Source organism: Phoca vitulina, unplaced genomic scaffold (assembly GCF_004348235.1).
Source record: "Phoca vitulina isolate PV1807 unplaced genomic scaffold, GSC_HSeal_1.0 scaffold3, whole genome shotgun sequence".
Taxonomy (NCBI): Eukaryota; Metazoa; Chordata; class Mammalia; order Carnivora; family Phocidae; genus Phoca; species Phoca vitulina.
Genome location: NW_022589706.1, coordinates 66,635,537 through 66,660,099, shown reverse-complemented (window position 1 = coordinate 66,660,099; position 24,563 = coordinate 66,635,537). Strand labels below are relative to the sequence as shown.

The 24,563-nt window shown below is 39.4% G+C and overlaps 2 protein-coding genes across 4 annotated transcripts in view; one reads left to right on the top strand and one right to left on the bottom strand.

The window, feature by feature from the left end:
• The window catches only part of HERC3 (HECT and RLD domain containing E3 ubiquitin protein ligase 3), a 118,560-nt gene that overhangs the window by 11,411 nt on the left and 82,586 nt on the right, over positions 1–24,563 (bottom strand). For all 3 annotated transcript variants that reach the window (XM_032400800.1, XM_032400801.1, XM_032400802.1), the window contains 6 exons: positions 24,450–24,539; positions 23,094–23,264; positions 20,804–20,947; positions 19,718–19,884; positions 17,181–17,247; positions 16,609–16,691 (listed from right to left, as the gene is read on the bottom strand). In XM_032400800.1, coding sequence (XP_032256691.1) covers positions 16,609–16,691; positions 17,181–17,247; positions 19,718–19,884; positions 20,804–20,947; positions 23,094–23,264; positions 24,450–24,539 — 722 coding nt within the window. The remainder of the gene's footprint in view (positions 1–16,608; positions 16,692–17,180; positions 17,248–19,717; positions 19,885–20,803; positions 20,948–23,093; positions 23,265–24,449; positions 24,540–24,563) is intronic.
• NAP1L5 (nucleosome assembly protein 1 like 5) lies at positions 7,612–9,643 on the top strand. The gene has a single exon (XM_032400803.1). It carries the CDS (start codon positions 7,740–7,742, stop codon positions 8,328–8,330), a length of 591 nt encoding a protein of 196 aa, XP_032256694.1. The 5' UTR covers positions 7,612–7,739; the 3' UTR covers positions 8,331–9,643.

Sequence of the window (24,563 nt, the reverse complement as noted above, 5' to 3'; positions counted from 1 at the left end):
AATAATAATAGGGGATGTTTAACACCCCACTCACTGCAATGAACAGATCATCTAAGCATAAGATCAACAAAGAAACAAGGGCTTTGAATGACACACTGGACCAGATGGACTTCACAGATATATTCAGAGCATTCCATCCTGAAGCAACAGAATACACATTCTTCTCGAGTGCACATGGAACATTCTCCAGAACAGATCACATATGGGTCACAAATCAAGTCTCAACTGGTACCAAAAGACTGGAATCATTCCCTGCATATTTTCAGACCACAATGCTTTGAAACTTGAACTCAATCACAGAGGAAAGTTGGAAGGAACTCAAATACTTGGAGGCTAAAGAGCATCCTACTAAAGAATGAATGGGTCAACCAAGAAATTAAAGAGGAATTTTAAAAATTCATAGAAACAAATGAAAATTGGGGCGCCTGGGTGGCTCAGCCGTTGGGCGGCTGCCTTCAGCTCAGGTCACGATCCCAGGGTCCTGGGATCGAGCCCCGCATCAGGCGCCCTGCTCCAGGAAGCCTGCTTCTCTCTCTCCCACTCTCCCTGCTTGTGTTCCCTCTCTCGCTGTGTCTATGTCAAATAAATAAATAAAATCTTAAAAAAAAAAAAAAAAAAACAAATGAAAATTAAAACACAACTATTCAAAACCGCTGGGATGCAGCAAAGGTGGTCCTAAGAGGAAAATACATAGCAATACAAGCCTTTCTCAAGAAAGAAGAAAAGTCTCAAATATACAACCCAACCATACACCTAAAGGAGCTGGAGAAAGAACAGCAAATAAAGCCTAAACCATGCAGGAGATGAGAATTAATAAAGATTAGAGCAGAAATCAATGAAATAGAAACCAAAAGAACAGTAGAACAGATCAACAAAACTAGGAGCTGGTTCTTTGAAAGAACTAGTAAGACTGATAAACCCCTAGCCAGATTTATCAAAAAGAAAAGAGAAATGACCCAAATAAATAAAATCATGAATGAAAAAGGAGAGCTCACAACCAACACCAGAGAAATAAAAACAATTATAAGAACATATTATGAGCAACTATATGCCAACAAATTAGGCAATCTGGAAGAAATGGATGCATTCCTAGAGACATATAAACTACCAAAATTGAAACAGGCAGAAATAGAAAACCTGAACAGACCCATAACCACTAAGGAAATTAAAGCAGTAATCAAAAATCTTCCAACAAACAAGAGCCCAGGGCCAAATGGCTTCCCAGAGGAATTCTACCAAACATTTAAAGAAGAATTAATACCTGTTCTCTGAAGCTGTTTCAAAAAATAGAAATGGAAGGAAAACTTTCAAACTCTTTCTATAAGGCCAGCATTACCTTCATCCCAGACCAGACAAAGACCCCACCAAAATGGAGAATTACAGAGCAATATCCCTGATGAACAAGGATGCAAAAAATCTCACCAAAATACTAGCCAGTAGGATCCAACAGCACATTAAAAAGATTATTCACCATGACCAAGTGGAATTTATTCCTGGGCTGCAAGGGGAGTTGACATTCACAAATCAATCAATGTGACACATCACATTAATAAAAGAAAGGACAAGAATCATATGATCCTGGGGCACCTGGGTGGCTCAGTCGTTAAGCGTCTGCCTTCGGCTCAGGTCATGATCCCAGGGTCTTGAGATCGAGCCCTGCATCGGGCTCCCTGCTCAGCAGGAAGCCTGCTTCTCCCTCTCCCACTCCCCCTGCTTGTGTTCCCTCTCTCGCTGTGTCTCTCTCTGTCAAATAAATAAAATCTTTTAAAAAAAAAAAACCAATCATATGATCCTCTCAATAGATGCAGAAAAAGCATTTGACAAAGTACAGCACTCTTTCTTGATTAAAACTCTGCACAGTGTAGGGATAGAAGGAACATACCTCAATATAATAAAAGCCATATATGAAAACCCCACAGCAAATATCATTCTCTACAGGGAAAAACTGAGAGCTTTTCCCCTAAGGTCAGGAACATGGCAGGGATGTCCACTATCACCACTGATATTCAACATAGTACTAGAAGTCCTAGCCTCAGCAAACAGACAACAAAAAGAAACAAAAGGCATTCAAACTGGCAAAGAAGAAGTCAAACTGTCACTCTTCACAGATGACATGATACTCTATGTGGAAAACCCAAAAGACTCCACCCCAAAATTGCTAGAACTCATCCAAAATTCAGCAAAGTGGCAGGATATAAAATCAATGCACAGAAATCAGCTGCATTTCTATACACTAACAATGAGGCAGAAGAAAGAAAAATTAAGGAATTGACCCCATTTACAACTGCACCAAAAACCGTAAGATACCTAGAAATAAACCTAACCAAAGAAGCAAAGCATCTGTACTCTGAAAACTATAAAACGCTCATGAAAGAAACTGAGAAAGACACAAAGAAATGGAAAAATGTTCCACGCTCATGAATTGAAAGAACAAGTATTGTTAAAATGTCTATGCTTCCCAGAGCAATCTATAGGATCAATGCAATCCCTGTCAAAATACCATCACCATTTTTCTTAGAGCTGGAACAAATAATCCTAAAATTTGTATGGAACCAGAAAAGACCCCGAATAGCCAAAGGAATGTTAAAAAAGAAAAATAAAAAAAAAGCAAAGCAAAGCTGGTGGCATCACAATGCCGGACTTCAAGCTCTATTACAAAGCTGTCATCATCAAGACAGTATGGCACTGGCACAAAAACAGACACATAGATCAATGGAACAGAACAGAGAACCCAGAAATAGACCCTCAAATCTGTGGTCAACTAATCTTCAACAAAGCAGGAAGGAATATCCAATGGAAAACAGTCTCTTCAACAAATGGTGTTGGGAAAATTGGACAGCCACATACAGAAGAATGAAACTGGACCATTTTCTTACACCACACACAAAATTAAATTCAAAATGGATGAAAGACCTAAATGTGAGACAGGAATCCATCAAAATCCTAGAGGAGAACACGGGCAGCAATCGTCTTTGACCTTGGCTGCAGCAACTTCTTGCTAGACACATCACCAAAGGCAAAGGAAACAAAAGCACAAATGAACTACTGGGACTTCATCAAGATAAAAAGCTTTTGCACAGCAAAGGAAAGAGTTGACAAAACCAAAAGACAACTGACAGAAGGGGAGAAGATTTTTGCAAATGTTTTATCAGATAGAGGGCCAGTATCCAAAATCTATATAGAACTTATCAAACTCAACACCCAAGAACAAATAATCCAATCAAGAAATGAGCAGAAGACATGAACAGACATTTCTGCAAAGAAGACATACAAATGGCCAACAGACACATGAAAAAGTGCTCAACATCGCTTGGCATCAGCGAAATCCAAATCAAAACCTCAATGAGATACCACCTCACACCAGTCAGAATGGCTAAAATTAACAAGTCAGGAAATGACAGATGTTGGCGGGGATGTGGAGAAAGGGGAACCCTCCTACACTGTTGGTGGGAATGCAAGCTGGTGCAGCCACTCTGGAAAACAGTATGGAGGTTCCTCAAAAAGTTTAAAATAGAGCTACCCTATGACCCTTTAATTGCCATACAAGGTATATAGCCCAAAGATACAAATGCAGTGATCCGAAGAGGCACCTGAACCCCAGTGTTTATAGCAGCAATGTCCACAATAGCCAAACTATGGAAAGAGCCTATATGTCCGTCGACAAATGGATGGATAAAGAAGATGTGGTATATATATATACGATGGAATATTACTCAGCCATCAAGAAAATGAAATCTTGCCATTTGCAACGACGTGGATGGAACTAGAGGGTGTTATCCTAAGCGAAATAAGTTAATCAGAGAAAGACAATTATCATATGATTTCACTCATATGTGGAATTTAAGAAACAAAACAGAGGAGCACAGAGGAAGGGAGGGAAAAATAAAATAAAACAAGATGTAATCAGAGAGGGAGACAAACCATAAGAGACTCTTAATCATAGGAAACTGAGAGTTGCTGGAGGGGAGGGGGGTGGGGGGATGGGGTAACTGGGTGATGGACATTAATGAGGGCACATGATGTGATGAACACTGGGTGTTACATGCAACTGATGAGTCACTGAACTCTACTTCTGAAACTAAAAATACACTGTTAACTGAATTTAAATTAAAAAAGAAAAGAAAGAAAATAAAACACAGGAACAAATCTTTATAGCCTTGGATTTGGTAAAGATCTCTTAAACATGACACCAAAACCCAATCCATAAAAGAAAAAGAAATTATCAAAATTCTAAATTTCTATTTTTTGAAGAAAAAGACAAGCCAGGACTGGAAGAAAGTATTTCACAAGGACTTGTATCTAGAATATATAAAACCACTTAAAAATAAGAAAACAAAAAATTCAGAAAATGGGCAAAAGATATAAACTGACATTTCATCAAAGAAGATCTATGAATGACACATACATACATTGGAAGACACTCTACACCATTAGCCATTAAGGATACCATACACAGCTATTAGATTAGGGGGGAAAAGCCCGATGATACCAAACACTGTTGAAGATGTAGAGTAACTGTAACTCATACATTGCTGGTGTGAAAACAAAATGGTATAGTCACTTTGGAAAACTGTGGAACTTTCTTAAAAAGTTAAATATACATTTACCATATGACCAAACAGTTCTACTTCTAGGTATGTATCCAAGAGAAATAAAAACTTAGGTTCACTGCAGCATTTTTTGTAATCACAAAAAATTAGAAACAACCCAATGGGAATATTACTCAGTAATACAAAGGAACAAACTACTAACATACACAACATCATGGATGAACCTCAAACGCATTATGCTGAGTGAAAAAGGCCAGACTCAAAAGTCCACACACATATTCTTCTGTTTATAGGACATTCTGGAAAAAAAAACAATTTTAGAGATGGATCAGTGATCACCAGGGCTGACAGTAAGGGAAGGACTGTGAAGGGGTTTTTTGGGATGATGTTACTGTTCTATATCTCAATTGGTATAGTGTTTACATGACTGTATTTGCCAAAGCAAAGTAAATTTTATTACACATCAATTAATATACTTAAATTATATTTTTATTAAAAGTAAAATATATCTATTTATTATATGTGAATTATATCTCAATAGAACAGACCTTTTTGAAAAAAGTAATCTAGCATAACACTAAATTTTAAGATTTTTTTTAAGACAGCAACATAAAAATCCTGAAAGATGAACACATCCTATTTGTTTCAAGCAAGTCAAACAGGTCAAATGGATTTTATTAAAATTTGGGCTGTCACAACTTCTACACTAAAGGGCATTAGAAGGCCCGGTTTCTGCCTCTGCTTCTGCCAATCAAGTAATACATATAGTAACAAAATATTTATTTCATTTTATTTTTCTGCTTCTAAGTTCCTTATCTTTAAAATGTGAAAAAGCATTCCTAACCTCAAGGTACCTGCAACCATCAAGAGATGATAAGTGGAATATATGGGCTAGGAGTGCTAACAATATGCACTCCATCTTATTCATGTTTGCTCAGTGACCACTCTTGGGGATACACGTTTCAGGCCCCTTGGAAATTAATATACATACCCTAGAATTCCCCACCAAGGCCCAGATGGGGGAGGCCCGCTTTGGCTTCCCATGAATCTGTTATGGCTAACATGGTCTTTCCCCTTCCTGATGCACAGGTGGTATCACAAGCTCGAATTAAAGGTTAGCTATCACTTAGGTGCATGCAAGCCCTTTGAGGTATATGTGAACCCTTCGATCTCACTACAATGCCCTTCTGTGTGTCTCCTCATTCTATAGAATCTGGGCACTAAGGTCTGGATTTTGCAGAGAGTAACTGCAACTACCATGGGTTGTCCTCTGCCTGATCTCCCCTATCAGTAAATTATCCTGAATAAAACTCTGTGTCAACTGTTTGGAGTAGCCTGTTTCATCTGCTGATCTCAAAGTGCCTTCTCAGTTTGGGGGATACTCTACTGTCTCTCCACCTTCTAACAATGGGTGATATATAGAATATGTATAGTGTCCCAACTAAATATAGATGTGTTATCACATTAAATTCCATCAGAGCTAAAACTGAAATATCAGCCTTAACAATAAAACCCAGTCACTATAAATGGTAACAGAAAAGGGAAAGTAAATTATCTGGAGCAGAATTAAGAAAGTAAAATAGACAACAAGAATCACAAATACATGAACAAAAAACCTAGAATGTTTGCTAATGGGACTATATTGGGCTTTCTGTAAATTGTTCCTTTCTTTGGGGAAGGGCACAAAAATGTCCTTTTAAAAGGGACTATTATTGCAGGTTATCTTTGCATATTAATGAATGCAATTATTTTGTTAAAAAAACACTAAAACACATCAAGTGCTTGCTATGTGTCAGCACTAAGTGCTTTACATAATATTAACTAATTTAATTCATAAAAACCATAAGATAACACCAAATGTACTTTGGGAAGTAATTTCCTAACATTCATATGCTTGATGGAAGAGCTTCAGCAAGTCCCAATATAGTGAAAGAAAAACATTTAAATCAATAATGCTGAATTTGAAAACATTCCTAAGAAATCCCTGGAAGGATCATTTGTCTTCTTCCATACGTAAAATATGTGCCCTCATCCTTATTTAAGAAGCTATCGTTGGGTCTTAAAAGCAAGGTAAGAGAGTAAAATGACTACTCACTTTGCTTTTAGAGGAGATTTCTCTCCCCTTTTTTTTTTTTTTTTTTTAATGTTCTCAGATACAAATCACCAACAAGACCACAAAGCAGACGCTGAACTGTGGAGCGCCTTGGGGGACAACGTCTGTGAGCACACGGGCGTGTCTGTGTGTCCCCAGTGAAGAGCGGTACTGAACACATGCTTTAACGTGGATAAGACGGTAAGACGCGGCAGCCCTTGCCCTGGGCCCCAGGCGTTAGAAGGCCTTGCTTTTCTTTGGCCTTTCTCCAGCTTTATTCCTGCCTGCAGGCCAAAGATTCCGAGGGAACTTCTAGAACACACTCCAGAATACCAAAGGCCCTGAGATTCCCGATCCAAATGGCTCCAAAACTGCTCCCAAGGTCCTCCTTGCTAAAAGACCTTGCCACCAATACATATGCCGCGAGCCTGAGGAATGACCAAGTAGGGCTGTTGCGTGGGCATACGGACGTACCAACGGCCCTCCCCACACACATGCACCCAGGTCCCCAAAACGGTACAAGAGAGTCAGCTCTCCCATGCCTTCGTTTTCTAGGAAAGGAACTCGCAGGAATCTTAGAGGTGATCAGAGCTGACCCCACAAGAGTAAAGCAGCGATACCGGGCCAATGCCAGCTGTGGGTCATGCAGACAAAGACCAAGACAGACGTACTGACAGTTGTACAGAAGGGCCTGAGTGGGATAGAGGAGCAAACTGAAAAAGGCTGAGGCCATCCAAGCAATTCCTAAAAAGGGGCCTTGGGCACCTGCTGCCATTCCCAGCCCAGCTTTACAGGGGGGCAGGTAAGTGGGCGGGTGGGGGGCAGGGTATCTAAGAGATGGCTTTTGACGTCAGCTGCAGCGCTGGGGAGATGGCAGGGTAGCAACAGGGGGAGGCTGGCGCAGTCTGGGGGGCAAGGCCGTCAGCTGATGGTAGACAGCCAGTCAAGGGCTGGCGATAAAAGGGCGGGGCCGCGGCCGACGTCACTGCCGCGGCCGACGTCACCGCCACTTGCCGCATCCGCAAGATCTCTCTGGTGCAGCTCGGGTGCAGGTCTCTGCGGGAGCCACCCTAGCCCTCTGCAGCTTCTTCTGTAACATGGCTGACTCGGAAAACCAGGGGCCTGCGGAGCCAAGCCAGGCGGCGGCGGCGGCAGCGGCGGCGGCAGCAGCAGAGGCGGCCGCGGCGGCGGAGGAGGTAATGGCGGAAGGCGGTGCGCAGGGGGGAGACTCTGACAGCGCGGCTGGTGACTCCGACAGCGCAGCTGGTCAGACGGCCGAGGAGCCCCAGACCCCTGCAGAGAATGCACCAAAGCCTAAAAATGACTTTATCGAGAGCCTGCCTAATTCGGTGAAATGCCGAGTCCTGGCCCTCAAAAAGCTGCAGAAGCGATGCGATAAGATTGAAGCCAAATTTGATAAGGAATTTCAGGCTCTGGAAAAAAAGTATAACGACATCTATAAGCCCCTACTTGCCAAGATCCAGGAGCTCACCGGTGAGATGGAGGGGTGTGCATGGACCTTAGAGGGGGAGGAGGAGGAGGACGATGAGGAAGAGTACGAGGATGAGGAAGAGGGGGAAGAGGAGGAGGAGGAGGAGGAGGAAGCTGCGGCAGAGGCTGCTGCGGAGGCGGCGGCCGCCAAAGATGAGGGTCCCCACTCTGCGGTGTCTGATGACGCCAAGAAATAAGCGGGGGCAGAGATTGAAGAGGAGAATGACGACGAAAACAAAATCCCTATTTTTTTTTTTTTTTTCCAATATTGGTGGACTTAAAAATAAGGCTCAGGTTTGGGACCAAAATGCAATGTGAATCAATTCTGACATTCCTACCTAAAATTATATTAAATTGAAGCAATCAGATCCTGGCCAGCCCGTTTCAAATTTTTCATTTTGAACACAATAAATAAAAGGTGTTGAAGAAAACAAGTTAAATTTAAAATGATTTTTTTCATGATCTCTTCTGCACGGACTGCAATTGAGGCTTATTAAGGGTGTCAAGTAGATGTGAAGTAAAGAATGTCACTTTGAAACCTATTCATTCCACTGTCATCACACTACACACGGAACACCCAGACCAAGACTGAACATGTTCTCAATGCTTAATTCTTCAGTTTCTTTAGTCCGGACATTTTCCAGTGCAGAAAAAGCAGAACCCAGAAGAATCTCATCTTTTAAGACTTTGCTTTTGTAACCCACACATCAGCTTTACACTTCAGAGAAGAGTGATGGAATCGTGGAAGCCTGTGATGGAGATCATGACAGTACTGTTTAATGAGGCCTGGAAAACTGCCACTTCAGATTCTAAAGAATGTTCTGAATGTTTGAATTTAGACAAGCAACATGGTTCTGAGAAGGAGGGTGTATAACCTGTATAATATTGTCAACATATGTGTTCGTTATCTACAGTCTCATGTTTATGTGTTTTCTTGGTAGTGTCTATTTACAAAGGTGTAAAAAAAAAAACCCAAATGTTTAAGTATTAAATCCCTTTACCTAGCATTCTAGAAATATTAATTTACTTGAAAAGATGTAGAATGTAGCAAATCCCGTAAAGCATGTGTATTCAGTGTTACGTAGTTTGATCCTTGTGAAGTCTTTTTTGTCATGTAGCTTTTAGAATGTAGCTGTGAAAATTATCAGAACTCTTCAATGAAGCTAATGTTTGGAAAAAATAAATACTTGAAGAACCAATCCAAGTGTGTGTCCCCACCCCCAGCTCAGAAGTAGAAGGGTTTCAGTTTGCTTGTATTAGCTGTGCCTTCATTATTTTGCTATGTAAATGTGACATATTAAATAAAAAATGGTGCATATTCAAATTTTACTGCTTGAGGACAGACTGTATATACAGTTAAGGATTTTCAGAAAGGACACATTAAATGTAAAAACTCTTAGCTTCTTTGTGGGTTTTGAATTTTGTGTGACTCAGTGATCTATAAAGAAACATAAGCATAAAGTTGTTTACCACTGTAGTGTTAATAAAACAGTATTTTCAAAAAACAAAAGGACTCAAGTACTCTGCCTGCCTGCAATCAAATCCCAGCTCTGCCTCCTACAAGCAATGAACCTTAGGCAATTCAATTGATCTGTTTCAGTTTCCCCTTCTATAAAAGGGGATAGTAACAGCCCCTTCCTCACAATTATGGAGAATAAGTCAGTTAATACACTAAGTCTGTAGGATAGTGTCTGACACATACTCAGTGCTCAAGAAATTTCAGCTATTATTCTTTATTTTTTTATTATTACATGAAAGATAAAGACACTGATTGGAAATTCAATCCTCCTTCCCTCCCCAGGTACAAAAGGGGGAAAAAATAGACATCATTATATTCTTAGGTTTATCATTCCTCATCAGAGAAGATGTGGCCTTTAATTTAGAAACAGGAAATTCAATAACCTATCTCATTTGGTTTCCTCAATATAAAATCAGGTTTTAATTTCCTCCCAGAAGAGATAAAAGACTTTTAATGTGATATCATGCATATGTAAAAAAGGCTACTTAAACTTTACATCTGGGCATCCTGAATGAAGCAAAATAATTTAAAAATTAAAGACCCCCCCCTTAAAAATTAAAAACTCAGATGCATTTTCTTCCATTTCTCTAAAGCGTTAAAATTACACAAGTGAAATTATGCTGCTTTACCTTAAGGATTGGAAGGCAGCTCTGACCTGTTGCTAATGGCAATAGTAGAGTTAAACCTTAATATAATAATAATCATCCTTACGGCCAGGCAACCGAAAGAGAAAATCAAAATAACATATTATCTAAGAAGTCAATGATTATATTAATCATAGGATTATCCTAATAGAAGCAAAACTAATAAAATTTAATATTTATTTCTTATCTCTAGGAGACTCCTTTAATATTCTAGGTCCATCTAGTAAAAAAGCAAAAATGAATGAAATAAGGAGTGCAATTATTGGGGAAAAATTTTTTTGCAGGTATATAATTATATATAGAAAACCCAAGAGAATCAACTGAAAATTATTAATATTGAATAAATTTGAGCAATTGACCAGTTGCCAGATAAATATACAAAAACCATTAGCTATTTCTAGGTACCAATAATGATCAAAACACATGGAAAGACTTTCATAATAGAAATAAGAAAAATATTTATAAAAACCTCTAATAAAAAATATGTGTAACCTATATGAAAAGGAAAAACAAAATCAGAAAGAAATGTAAAACAGGTCTTTGGATGGTAAGACTGAATACCACAAAAGTGTCAATTCTTCCCAAATTAACTTTTAATTTATCACACTTCAAATCAAAACCCAAACTGCATATAATTAATCTAATGTTCACCTGTAAGAATAGCTAAGGAAACTAGCAATATGGGAACAATTCAGATTTTTACCTTAGACTACAGACATCCCAACCCTGCCCGAAATTTTTTTAAGTGAAGAGAATACATTATGTATTTATCAATTACTGGATAGGAGAAGGCTGAGATTGGTGATATGAGACCAAAAGAAATAATCAACAGACATGACAACACAGAAATTAATACATTATAGAGATTTAAACACAAGCACTCCACATTTTCAAAAAGCAAACAACTGGGAATACAATTTACAATAAATACGAATGGCAAAGGGTTTAAAAGTCTTAATAAAGAGTTCCCACAAATCATATGAAAGTCATTTAGTCCCAATACAGAAATACATAAAGGACATCAGCAGACTACTTGAAAAAGAAGAAATACTACAGCCCTGTCTGGGGCAGAAAGACACATCCTGAGAGGGCAGTACTAAGTTGACCAGGGCTCCGGCGAGGTCTGGAATACACGCATTCCCAGCTGAGTGCTCTGACCAGCGGTCTTCCTTCCACTTAGGGCAAGACTTGAGTGGTAGGGTTTTCTAGCTACCAGTCACACCACTGTTGGCCACATTTCCCAGGACACAGGGATGCTTACGATGCCCTTCACAATGTCAGGCAGTTTCCACTGTTTCCTAACCGGGTTGATCTTTACCCTCTGTTTCCTGCACTACTTATTTGATTAGGAAATTCCTCAGGCAGCCATACAACTTGCATGTTAACATCTAGCAGGATACCCTGCCTTCAAGGTGGGTCAAACACTATCACTCAGTGTTAATCCATTATATGCTCAAATTTGTCAGCAATGCACACAATAACTGGCAGGAAGAAAAGCAGCACGCATTACACATTCAGTTCAATCTCTCAGAGCATTACGCAGGAAAGTGTCACATCCCGACGCTCACTGCCAAAGCATGACACAGCAGTTCTCCCTGCCTGAGAGTTCACACTCAGGGCAGACACAGAGACACATTTGCATGTGCATACACATATACACACTTTTTATTGAGAAGAAATTCACATAACATAAAATGAACCATTTAAATGAACAATTCAGTGGCATTTAGTACATTCACAATACTGTCCATTTCTACTAATTCACAGGAAAATGCATCAAAGCTGTGCAGAATATGAAAAGTAGCCTAGGTGTGTAAGATACGCAAAATTTTACAAAAGCAATAGAATTTATTACTTTTTTTTAAAGAGAATACTCAGCGTTTATAAGGATTAGGTAAAACAAGTACTCTCATACACTGATGATAATATGCAAATTGATATATAATTCATTAGTGAAATCAATTTAGCAAAAACATCTATCAACCAATTCAAAATGATATACACTAATGCAATTTCACCCTTGGGATCTTATTAAAAAGCAATTTTAAAGGCAAACAAAGCTTTAGACATAAAAGATGCTTGATAGGTCTTCTTAAAAATGAAGGAAGAAGGGAGAAAAATAAAAAAGAACTTAGAAGCCAAATACCCCAAAGCAAGAGAGCAGAACATACACATTCACATGGCAGACTGTGTAGTCATTATTAAGGGTGTCCGTGAGGGCTTTGTAATAACATGGTAAATATAAGCACTGTCTTAAGCCAAGTTTAAAAATTCAGACATATAATTTTATACATATATAGTATACTTTTAACTATGCCAACTTTGTTTTTTAAAAACTCCACAGTGTGCCTGAAAGGAAAACGGCAAACTTCTAATTCATGTCTCTTCCTGGGTTGGGGAGGGGGGTGGTGGACAGAAACTCAAGTCCTGGTCTTGGCCTTGAAGGGGCAGTGTGTGGATGTTCACAGAGCACAAGTTCTCATCTCACTCACAATGCCTGGCTTTGAATCCTAGATTTCTAGCTGTGTCACCCTGAACAAGTAACTTATGCCTCTCTGTGCCCCAGTTTCTGCATCCATAAAGTGGGGAGGATTACATGTGAAATACTTAGACAAATGTAAGCACTCAAGAAATGTTACTGGCATTTTAATCATCTGCTATTTCTAGAACGGCCCAATGCAAATACAAGTTAGATCTTAAAGATTACACCTGTATTATCTCAAGAGATCAACTCAAGTCTGTTAGCAGTCCTAACTTCAGGAGATCTTAAGGAACTGGAAGTGTCTGTCACGTAGGATTTTTTCCTCAGGTTCTCACTATCGGAATCTGGGTGCCCTTTGGAGCACTTACTTTAAACCTCGCATTCCTCACTGGGTGGTCTTTTTACTATTTTCCCCATCCCTTTCTTAATTTAAAAATTAAAGACACTGATCGGAAATTCAGTGTGGCAGAAATGGGAAAAGACATCAATTGTATTTAATTTGACTATATTAAATTGAGGTCAATTTGGGGGAATCTAGAATGACATGTGGATTTTTCATTAATGGTAATAACACCATGTTACAAAATATAAGAAATCCTTAACCATGGGTAGTCATTATCCAGATGTGATCACCAGCTGTGGCAAGATTTGGCTATGATGTAGCCACCAGCAATCACCCACGGATGTTCTTTTACTTGGATGCTTAGAACTCATTTGACTATCTGCAGCTCCTATCCAAGGATAGAATACAATCTTAAGACCAAATGAAATAATAATAAATTATGGATAAAGAATTGGTATCTTTCTGGCATTTTCCTCCAGGGCAGCGATGACAGCAAATACCTCACTGTTAACTCAACAAATACCTTACTGTTAACTCAACAAATACCTTACTGTTAAGACACTGCTTATTGTTAAGCAGTAGCTGTGTATTCAACTGCCTACAAGTTAAAATCCAGCAGGCATTATTCTTATCATTCTTTCGTCCAGTTTTCTTAGACCCATCTAAGAAATACCCAAAAAGGACCCCAACCCCCAGTGATGAGATTATGACATATACTAGACAAAAGGAAAAAAGAGCTGCAATGATTAATCTTTCACAGTTGTATGCAACATTTCTTACCAGGATCTCAGTATGCTTTGTTGAGAAGATTTCTGCTTTTGCAGCATAGAATAAAAAGAAGAGATACCCATTCATGTCCTTCTAGCTGTCCTTCACCGTGACAGTGATACTAAGCAATGTGGCAGGAACCACACTCGGTTCTCAGAAGTTTCTCCAATAGGTAACTGTGTGACAGAAAGAAGGTCTGCCTCCTGGCACAAGTACAAAGGCACGTACGACAGTGCCTAAAACAGCATGGATGAGTTCACTGTGTGCTCAAGGAGTGCTAGTGACCCAGAAAAGTCAAAACATAAACTTCACCAGAGATAGCAGCTGTTCCACACAATAATCTCAAACACAGTGTGTTGGCAATCAAAACAGGAGTCCACCACCCTCTGCCTGGCAATTTTTAAAACTACAGCACTCTCCATTGTACAAAGACTTGAAGACTTTTGAAGCTACTTTTTAGAAGTCATGGCAACAGAATAATGGAGCTTCATAATGCAAGTAAAAGAATGACGCGGGCTCCCTTCTCTTTACTCTCTTGAATTTAAGTACTGTCTTTCTTTTAAGGAAACTGTGTGTCATCAAAACATCCTTATTGAAAATGTGTTGTAGGAGCAGCCCTGAAGCCAATTAGCAGCAAACAACTGCAAAGTAAGAGAAAAGGAGCCCACATATTTTTTAAAGATTTATTTATTTATTGGAGAGAGACAGAAAGCACACACAGGCGAGCAGGGGAGAGGGGGGATAGGGAGAAAGAAACTTGAGCAGACTCCATGCTGAGCGCAGAGCCCGATACAGGGCTTGATCTCACGACTCTGAGATCACGACCCAAGCTGAAACCAAGAGTCAGACACTCAACTGACTGTGCCACCCAAGGTCCCCCCCACACACACCGGAACATGCCTTTTAAACATAAGCACGCTCTTCCACACTGATTCTGAGCACCACTCTTGGGGTTAAGCATTGTCCATGAGTGTGTATGTGTCAGCAGCAGATTTATAAACAGTGGAGAAGGAAAAAAAGAAGAGGAAAAAACAACATTTGCCAGGAACCTACTTCTAGCATGTAACTCCTTAGCTCACAAACCAACAGTGGCTTCTTACTACCTGCTGAATGAAGTCTAAAATTCTCTAATTTCCAAAGACTTCTACAATCTAACCCCCAAGGCTAAACTATTGTGAGTCCTCCAAATGAAGCTTCTCCCAGCAAGGCCCCCTCAACCAGTACCCACACCCCACACACACTCACTCACTGTTCTCTCCCTGAAATAACAACTAAGATTTAGCCATCACTCTATGGAGCACCTTTCACTTTTACTGTGGTCTTTGTCTCTATACTTTCTGTTATCCAATAGTTAGTAGGTTTTGCAACCTAGCTCTAGGCCATATCTGACGTCCCGGGTGTATGTGTCCAAGTTGCTAACTCTGAACTCTTCAGATTCAACCCTCCAATTTAGCCTACTTCACTTTTGAAATACGGCTGCACATGAGAAGAGCTTACACCCTAAAGAGACTGTGTTATATTTCAGTATTCCCGAACACTTTACCTCTCAACTATTCAGTCAATTCAATTGATGATTCAAAGAAATATCTATTGAATAAGGAGAGACAGTGAGCGTGATAGGGAAGGAGAAGCAGAAACAGGAAGAGAGAAAAACTCAGACCCAGAGAGAGAGAGAAAAAAAAAGCAGAGACAAAAAGTACTCTAAGAGTAATACTTTTATAAAGTAAGAAAGAGTTGTAAGTCCCAACAACTGCCTCAAGTGCAGACTACATCACCAGTGGCCTATGCCTGCCCTGGATCACCGTCCAACCCCGTGTACCAAACACACAGAGCTCTACGATGACTCACCATAGTATAAAGACATTCTGAATGTTCCCTTCCTCGGGCCACAGGCCTAGCCCGTTGTTAGCTTCTACAAAATGATGCACACGTTATCTTGTCTGAAACTTGATGCAAAAGCTCAGACATCCTTTGAGAACTAAAGGCAGATACGTACAATATATACATGATAAAACAATCATCAAAACTACAAGAGAAATCTTCTAGGCCAAAAAATCCACTCTATGATCTGCCATAAATTTCCCAATTCTAAAAACATTATCAGACTATAGGGAATATATAAGCCTGTTCTTATTTGAAAAAAATAAATAGATCATTTGCTGCGAACAAAGTACCAATGTTTTGCAGATAAAGACAGGACAGTATATTTAGCTCCAAGGGATTCTTTTTTTTCCTCCAAGAGATTCTTATTGAGTCTTGATTGAAACACTACTTGACACAACACTAGCCTCTATATTAGGTTCCTAGAATTAAGGTAATTTCATCATCTGAAGCCATTTTTGTTGGGCACTTACTTTCCCCAAAGCTGAGGCTCCCTGGATAGTCTGGAAGGTTTACATAACAAAGAAGGTTACTGAATGTTACATTAGACCTCACAGTCTTCTAGTTGTCTTTAAAAATGTGCAAGGATGCAAGAAGAGGTCTGTGTTTTTCTAGATCTGCAACAGTTATCCCCTGAACCTAGGCCTGGTGCTTCCTCTAATATTAAAAATTAATTACAAAAAAAAAAAAAAATTAATTACAATCTGCAAATTCTTGCTCTCTCACCCTTGCCTCCTCTGCAGAAGGGATTAAGATTTAACTTCAATCTTGGTCTTAAAAGTAAAAGGGCAGAGAAATAAAGTAGCAACATCCACAAGGGTCCAAGGTCAGGACTAACCTGTTATCCTTGCGCACAGTTACTTTGTCCCCCCCAGGTATCAGCTTCTTCTGTTCAATCACGCCATAGCTCTCTCGACAAATCTATATTTAAGGAGGAAAAAAAAGAGATGCTTCAATTCTGTTTACCACTTATCTTTCTAGAATCCACATGACTGAGAGAAGCTTTAGGAACAAATGTAGCTTAATCACTACTTACACAGAAAATTCTTGGGAAAAGAGAACCTGATGCAGAAAACATCAGTACCTTAAAAGATATCCTGTGTTTTAAGACATGCAATTGCCAATATATATGCAATCAAAGAGAAAACGGTATGAACTCTAGAAATCTATGTATCAAGAGTAAAGAGGACTAATGTTTCAGTAATTTTAAGTTCACAGATGAATCATTCATTTATTCAACATCTTTACTTAACTCCTTTAACAATCAAGACACTATAACTAAAATAAAATTTGTTCAGAGAAGACCCTGATTTTATTCTTCGATTCGGAGAACAACTATACGTTCATTATGACTTGTGAACATGATGAAAGGGAATGCCACAATCAGATGTAAACTGTGGAAATCCTTACCGTGAAATTGAGGCAGAAAGTCTCCTCAATATCTTCCCCAGGGTAATCTAAAAGTTCTTGAAGACTCCTAATGATAGAATAGAGAAAGGAAAAGAGGCAAATTAGACACTGTAATAGTGTTTCCACCCCGGTCATATAACCAGAATCCTTGCAAGGAAAAACTAAAAGATTCTAGGATAAATGTAAATCCAGACTGACAGAAAATTGTGTTTATACCTTAAAAAGAAATATGGCAGGGACCCCTGGGTGGCTCAGTCGGTTAAGCGTCCAACACTTGGTTTCGGCTCGAGTCGCGATCTCAGGGTCGTGAGATCAAGCCCACACCAGGCTCCACGCTCAGCGCAGAGTCTGCTTGTCCCTCTCCCTCTGCTCCTCTCCCCTGCTCTCTCCACCCCCACTCTAAAATAAATACAAAAAATCTTAAAAAAAAAAAAAAAAAAAAGAATGGCAGTAGACCTGTAAGACATTCATTAATTATTCTCTTTTCCCACTGAGAAGTCTTACTAGATTTATGAAGAAATTCAGATAGATTTATGTCTGACACACTTGTGCTCCTTTAACTCTGGTATTGCTCGGAAGTCAAATACGAGGACATGGTACTATAGTGGCCCTACAGAATGTCTTCATCCACATGTATTAGAATAATCCTTCCATCATAAGAAAGCCACAAAGTCACCTCATCCACCTAGGAATCTTAATTGGCTTCTCGTTAATCCAAGGGGCTCTGCGAAGTGACCCTATTACCTGCCATACTAAAGAACACAAACATGTACTCTTAAAACAAGAATATGTTTATACCAACAATGGTCATATCCTAGCTTTCAAGAGAATATATTCTTGTAACCAGACTTCATTCACACTTTTTAAGTGAGCTCTGAGTCCAGTTCCATCAAGGGTTGCCCAGGAAGAAAATTCTTAGCATGGAATTTAAATCCACTACCAGTTAACCACCCAAAATCATTACTTCAAATATATCCTTAGCCAGCTGGCTGGCAAAGTAAATCGCACACACTTCAACCACTGTCTAGCCTTCTTCAGTTACCCCAAAATTAACCCTGCCAGGGTCTCCTCTGCTCTTTTTCAATATGCCTTCTAAATGTTCTCTTCCTCTGTGTCCCCACCCCTCCCATCCTTTATGGTTTCTCAGTGTTGGTGTCCTACACAGGTGGTGTGGCAGTCTCACTTCCAGAGGGGACATTAGAAATGACCATTTCTCTATCTCCATCTTAAAATTGGTACTCTTTCTCCATAAAAAGGGCTGTTCCTTCCTGTTGAAGCCAAAAGGATTATACTGTCTACAGAAATCCAAGGATATGGTGTTTTTTATATATCTGATCTTATGCTATCTAAAATTAAGGCAGAAAAAGTCAGAATCAAAGGGGTTTTAAGAGCCAGAAAGAGAATAACATAAAAATATGGCTCCACTACTCTGGAAAACAGTCTGGCAATTCCTCAAAAGACTAAACACAGAGCCACCAGATGGCCCCAGCAATCCCACTCCTAGGTATACACTCAAGAGGAATGAAAACTTACATCCACACAAAAACTTGTATAAGAATGTCCACGGTAGCATTATCCATGCCAACTTAAAAGTGGGAACAACACCAATTTCCATCAACTATCAACTAATGAATGGATGAACAAAATGTCATACATATCCATTCAATGGATTATTATTTGGCAACAAAGAGAAATTCAATACTGACACGTTTCAACATGGCTGAACCCTGAAAACATGCTGCGTCAAAGAAGCCAAACACAAAGGACCACATATTGCATGATTCCATTTATATGAGGCAAGTCTACACAGACAGAAAGCAGATTAGCTGTTGTCTAGGGCTTTGGGGATGAGGAAACTGGGGATGACAACTAAGGAGGACCAGGTTTCTTTTTCGGGCAATAAAAATCTTCTAAAATTGTGGTGATAGCTACACAACTCTGAATATACTAGAAGTCACTGAATTGTATACTTCAAGTAGGTGGATTGTATGGTATGTGAATTATATCTCAATCAAAATTTTTTTAAATACTCCCTTTTCAGTACTTTCTCTATTTCTGGACCATGACAAGTCTCCACCCTTTATTTTTGTTCAGGATAAGGAAGGGTGAGATTATTTTGTAGCCCTGGACAACCATGACCTCCCTTTTCCTTGGCCCCCTCTGCCATAGGCCATGCCTCAAGCAAGTAGCAGTGCATCTGCACCTTAAGAGTCTAGCCATATGGGGGTGCCTGGGTGGCCCAGTCATTAAGCGTCTGCCTTCGGCTCTGGTCATGGTCCCAGGGTCCTGGGATCGAGCCCCGCATCGGGCTCCCTGCTCGGCGGGAAGCCTGCTTCTCCCTCTCCCACTCCCCCTGCTTGTGTTCCCTCTCTCGCTGTCTCTCTCTGTGAAATAAATAAATAAAATCTTAAAAAAATAAATAAATAAAGAGTCTAGCCATATGGTTTGATAAACTCAAGCTTGTCCATGTGGTATTTTCAACCTTTAATCCCTGTGCCACAGGCAGCCAGAGCAGTCCCCATCTTTTAGCTTTGTACCTTCCTTCAGTGGGTGAGAGCTCCTTCAGGTCTTCCAAGCCAGGCTTCACGTTCAGTAACTTCTTGTAGAGAGCCAACGGGAAGTGGAGGTCGACCACAGTGGAATTGTAGATGGCTAGTCCACAGGTTATGCCAATCAAGTGAAACCAGTTGTGCTCTACAAAACACTTTTCAGTATGTATGCAAACGTGTTAAAAAAAAAAAAAAAGGAATGCACTGCTTGCAGCCCTCAAAACACTGCCATTTACCTCAGAATATTTTCAGTATAGAAGAATAAAGACCTCATTAATACTCAGTTACCTTCTGAAGCAGAGAGACACCCTACAACACCACCAAAAACTGCAACCTAGACAAAGCTAAGCATTTACAGCTCATCTAGCAACACAGAGAAGAGCATATCATCTTCTAGAGCAATGCTGCCCAAAAGGACTTTCTGCTCTGATGGGAACAGTCTATTCTATGCTGTGCCATCCCCCAGCCACTAGCTACACCTACTGAGTACCTGAAATGTGGCTAGCACAGCTTTGGAAAGAAATCTTAAACATTATTTAATTTTAACTAACTAAAATTTAGATTTAAATACCTATATGTGGCTAATGGCTACGTTTTTGAAACAGTGCAGATCTAGGGAGAAAACTCCAATAGAAAAAAGAACTAAATTATAGTCTGGTTAAAATTAGATGCCATTTAAAGCTTAGCTCTCCTACTGAATTTTCAAAAATAACATGTGTGCCTGTTTTTGTGTAAGTATTCACACACATACCACATTATTAAAGTAAGACGTACTTGTCTATCACTTTCCACATGTCATAAAACTCATTTCTTTATCACACTGTGTTCTTTTTACCCTTCAAAGAATAACAAAACCTGGCTCTTACCTACCAGGAAGGGAAATGGGGCTGATTGGTGACAAAATACATGATATCTTGGCAACAAGTGAAAATGAAGACTAGATACATTATTTAGACTGTTTAAATTATCTTTGTTATGCTCCCCTTTGTAAAGTCAGAAGTCAGGGGATTGGTCTGACCACAAAAAGAAAATCTAATGCAATCCATCTGTTTAACTGCAATATCACTAACTTACCGTATCTGAAAACCACAAGAGATTTGAATCCTGATAGTAGGTAAACATTCCGTAGATAGGATTCAAAAGTTCTTTTAACAGTAAAAGAAAGAACTCCTTTGTGACGCCACCAGCATCCACTGCTTCTTCACCATCAAAGATTACCTTAAAATAATGAAAGTAAAATTAATACTTCAGGGAAATCTTTGATGTTTTATCTTTTTTTAGCAAACTCTTTCCAAAGTCAGGACAAAGCAAGAAATATATAACAGAGAATACACTGATGCAATGAAAACTGCAAGGTGTATGTGCTGATTATTAACAAGGCAGTTACAGACACATAAAATTTCTACTAGGTACTCCAAGGAATACAAAGGAAGTCAGAAGTTTACCATATGTCCATGGAAAGTTTACCATCTATTTGGGGCAGTAAGGCAAACATAAAATAATCAATTGGAGAATATATTTTCTATCTATCTCTCTATTTATTTATTTATTTTTAAAGATTTTATTTATTTAAGAGAAAGGGAGGGCATGAGCCAGGGGGAGGGGGGGAGAGGGAAAAGCAGACTCCCCACTGGGCAAGGAGCCCAATGCGGGGCTCAATCCCAGGACTGAGATCATGACCTGAGCCAAAGACCGACACTTAACTGACTGAGCCACCCAGGCGCCCCTATATTTTATTTTCCAAGAATCAAATATATTGAGAGGTAAATGTTCTGGCACATAGAAAAAAGCAATGATTAAACTGAGTAAAGGAACACTTTCCGGAAGAAATCTCTCTCAGTGGGGCTCTTGAAGGAACTGATGCATATGGACGGAAGGAGGGCATTCGAAGGAGGCACAGACTTGGGTTCTGTGAGGGGCTATAACCACATCTATGCAGGGCATCCCGGACCCATAAGGATCATCACAGTAACAGCTACAGCAGACCAACAAAGGAGATTTATTGAGAGTTTATTACATGCCAGCATTTAAACCCTATTAACCTAATGAGAGCAGCCTCATGTGTAGGGATTGCTGTTATCATCCCAATTTTACAGGCGAGGGCTCAGACACAGAGCTAAAAATAGCATTTGAAAAAGTATATCCTTCAACACTATTCTGCAGATGTGTGGAGAAAAAGCAGAAGAGGCAGAAGAACTTCGATTAGATCTTGAAGATGTAAAAAATATGTATAAGACTCAAAGAGATGAACTTTTAAGACAAAGGCTCAGTTAACTTTTGATTACATTCCTATCAAACTGAATGTAAACATTTAATATCTAAATGTAGACTTCCAATAAATTCTTTTATAGAATTACAAGGGAAAAAAAGAAAAAGAAAAAGTGTATCCTTGTGGCTGGGTTCCAGGTTGCTGAGAGCAGGACAGGAGCAAAGGTGGGGACAGACACTAGGACCTCGATTGTACAGATGCCAGCAGAAGACTTTACTCAGATGTGCTATGAAGCAACAAGGGTCTCATCTGAATTACTGACTGAAAACAGAGGGCAAAGGGAGGCCCCCTCTCTTTGTGATATCAAAAATCTAACCCAGAAGTTGCAGGGAGAACTCCCAGGCAGACAGAGGAGATTGATGCCACTCATGGGATGTTCTGGAAAGGGTGACAATAGCATGGAGACCATCAGTTTCTTGCCTACACTACCTTTTGAAAATCAGAGTTTACAACAGGAATGGCAACAGAGATCTGGAAATCATCTGAAGGGAAAGATAAAGGGCTTAAAAAACAACTTCAGATAATTCATTAAACATTAATCGAACCACCTACTAGGTACCAAGCATTGTGCTAAGCCCTGGGAATACAGTAAGTAGTAACACAAACATGCATAGTCTATGAGGAGAGAAAAAATTTTAATTCAGTAATTTCAGGGTACTAAGAGTGCCTATCATGATAGGTCAACAGCTTTCCAATTTCACTACCTTTCCATTCTAGGTTTTTCCTTCTTTCTCTTCAATATCTGACAACCAAAGTCTTCCTAGATGCTGACTGGATAGCTTCGCCTAGTTGAAGCTTTAGTTCTGCTCTTGCTGGCTTGTTTCTGGTAGAGCTGAAGCAGGTACACCCAAGACAGCAGACAAAGAAAGCCCTATAATCCCTCAAGTAATCCACTGGCATTCTTATCTGATGGTATGTTGAGATGTTCTGTTCGATGATTTGACAGAAGGAGGTGATTAAATTCTTGTCAAATGAATGAAAGAAATCATGAATGGCTGTACTCCACAATTTTCATAATAAGACCTCTGCTGTTTCATCAACACTGTTTAAAGAAAATCCTGGAAGATATTTAGAGGAATAAAATGAAGGGCTCACTTTGAGAGGCTTTTTCAAATCAATATCAGAATGAATGCTCAGCTCTCTTAGGGCATCTCCAACGAGATTGTTCCTGCGAACGTGAAGGACCAGGAAGGGGCTTCTGGCCAGCAGAGGCTCCAAGGTGAGAAGCATGAAGACATTCTGCAGGTTAGCTCCATTGACCGCCACCTGGAACAGCACAGCCAAGAACACAATTACTCAGAGTGCACCTGGGAGCGGGGCTGGGGCATCAATCACCTGTGCCTTTGGACCTGGGGTGGGTGGGGAGCAGGCTGAATGCTTCTCCATTCTGTTCTTTCTGATTTTCCCTTTAACTTTTCCAGATTTTCTAAGTTACTCATGTTTATAAAACACACAAATCTTCCTAATCTGAACCAAAAGAAATTAAATGAAACAGTTTATGAACCATAGGACCCATAACCAGTCCCATGAAAATGACTGAGACCAGCTAATTAAGACTGAAGTAATCATCAGAGTAGGAGAAACATGATGGAGAGTTAAACAGCTTTCATTCTTTGAAAACTGTCCACTTTCTCTGGAATGCCTTTAAATTGACAATATCATGGATAGGTCACTGTGAAAACAGACACGTATGTACAGATACACACAGAGAGTGAGAGACAGAGAGAGAGAGGGATAAACGAAGAGATATACCTACCAACAATAGGAACTGGTAGGTTTGGATTAATTCACAAATGTCTTTGTAAGCTTATCAAAACCAATTACATTTTATAATAAAAGTGTATATTTAAAATAAGTTAAACAAATCTCTGTAACTTCAGTTTTTAATCAATAAAGAATTACCAAGCTCCATTTAATTATTGCCCTATCTCCACCAGGGCAGCAAATGATGGCCTGCAGACCAAATCCAGCCTGTTGCCTGTTTTTGTACATCTCTTGAAATAACAATTTTTTTTTCATTTTTAAATGATTGGGGAAAAAAGTGAAAAAAAAAAAGAATATTTCACATGTAAAAATTATATAAAATTTAAATTTCAGTGTACAGAAAATTGTATTGGAAAAATGCCATGCTCATTCATCTACTTATTCTCTATCACTGCTTTCCATATTACAAAATGAAATAGTTGAACAGTTGAGATAGACTGCATGGCCCACAAAGACTAAAATATTTACTATATGGCCTTTTATGAAAATGCTTGCCAACCCCAGATCCAGGAAAACGTGCATTCATGTATGTGTTATATTCAACATAAAATTGCTGAAAAAACTTAAAATAGTTCTAAAAAGTTATAATGGTCCTGTTAGACTCTCTCCTGTTAGTAAAAGTTACAACGGAATGCTTAGGATGAACGAACACAGTAAGAAGAAGAAATGATTTTTAAAATATGATACCTGCATCTGTAGTTCAGCATCGGTCTGTAACATTTTGGTCTTGGCTTGGGCATCAAAGATGAAAGGGTAGGAACAAAGTGTGACAGTATCCTAGAATAAAACATATTATTGGCG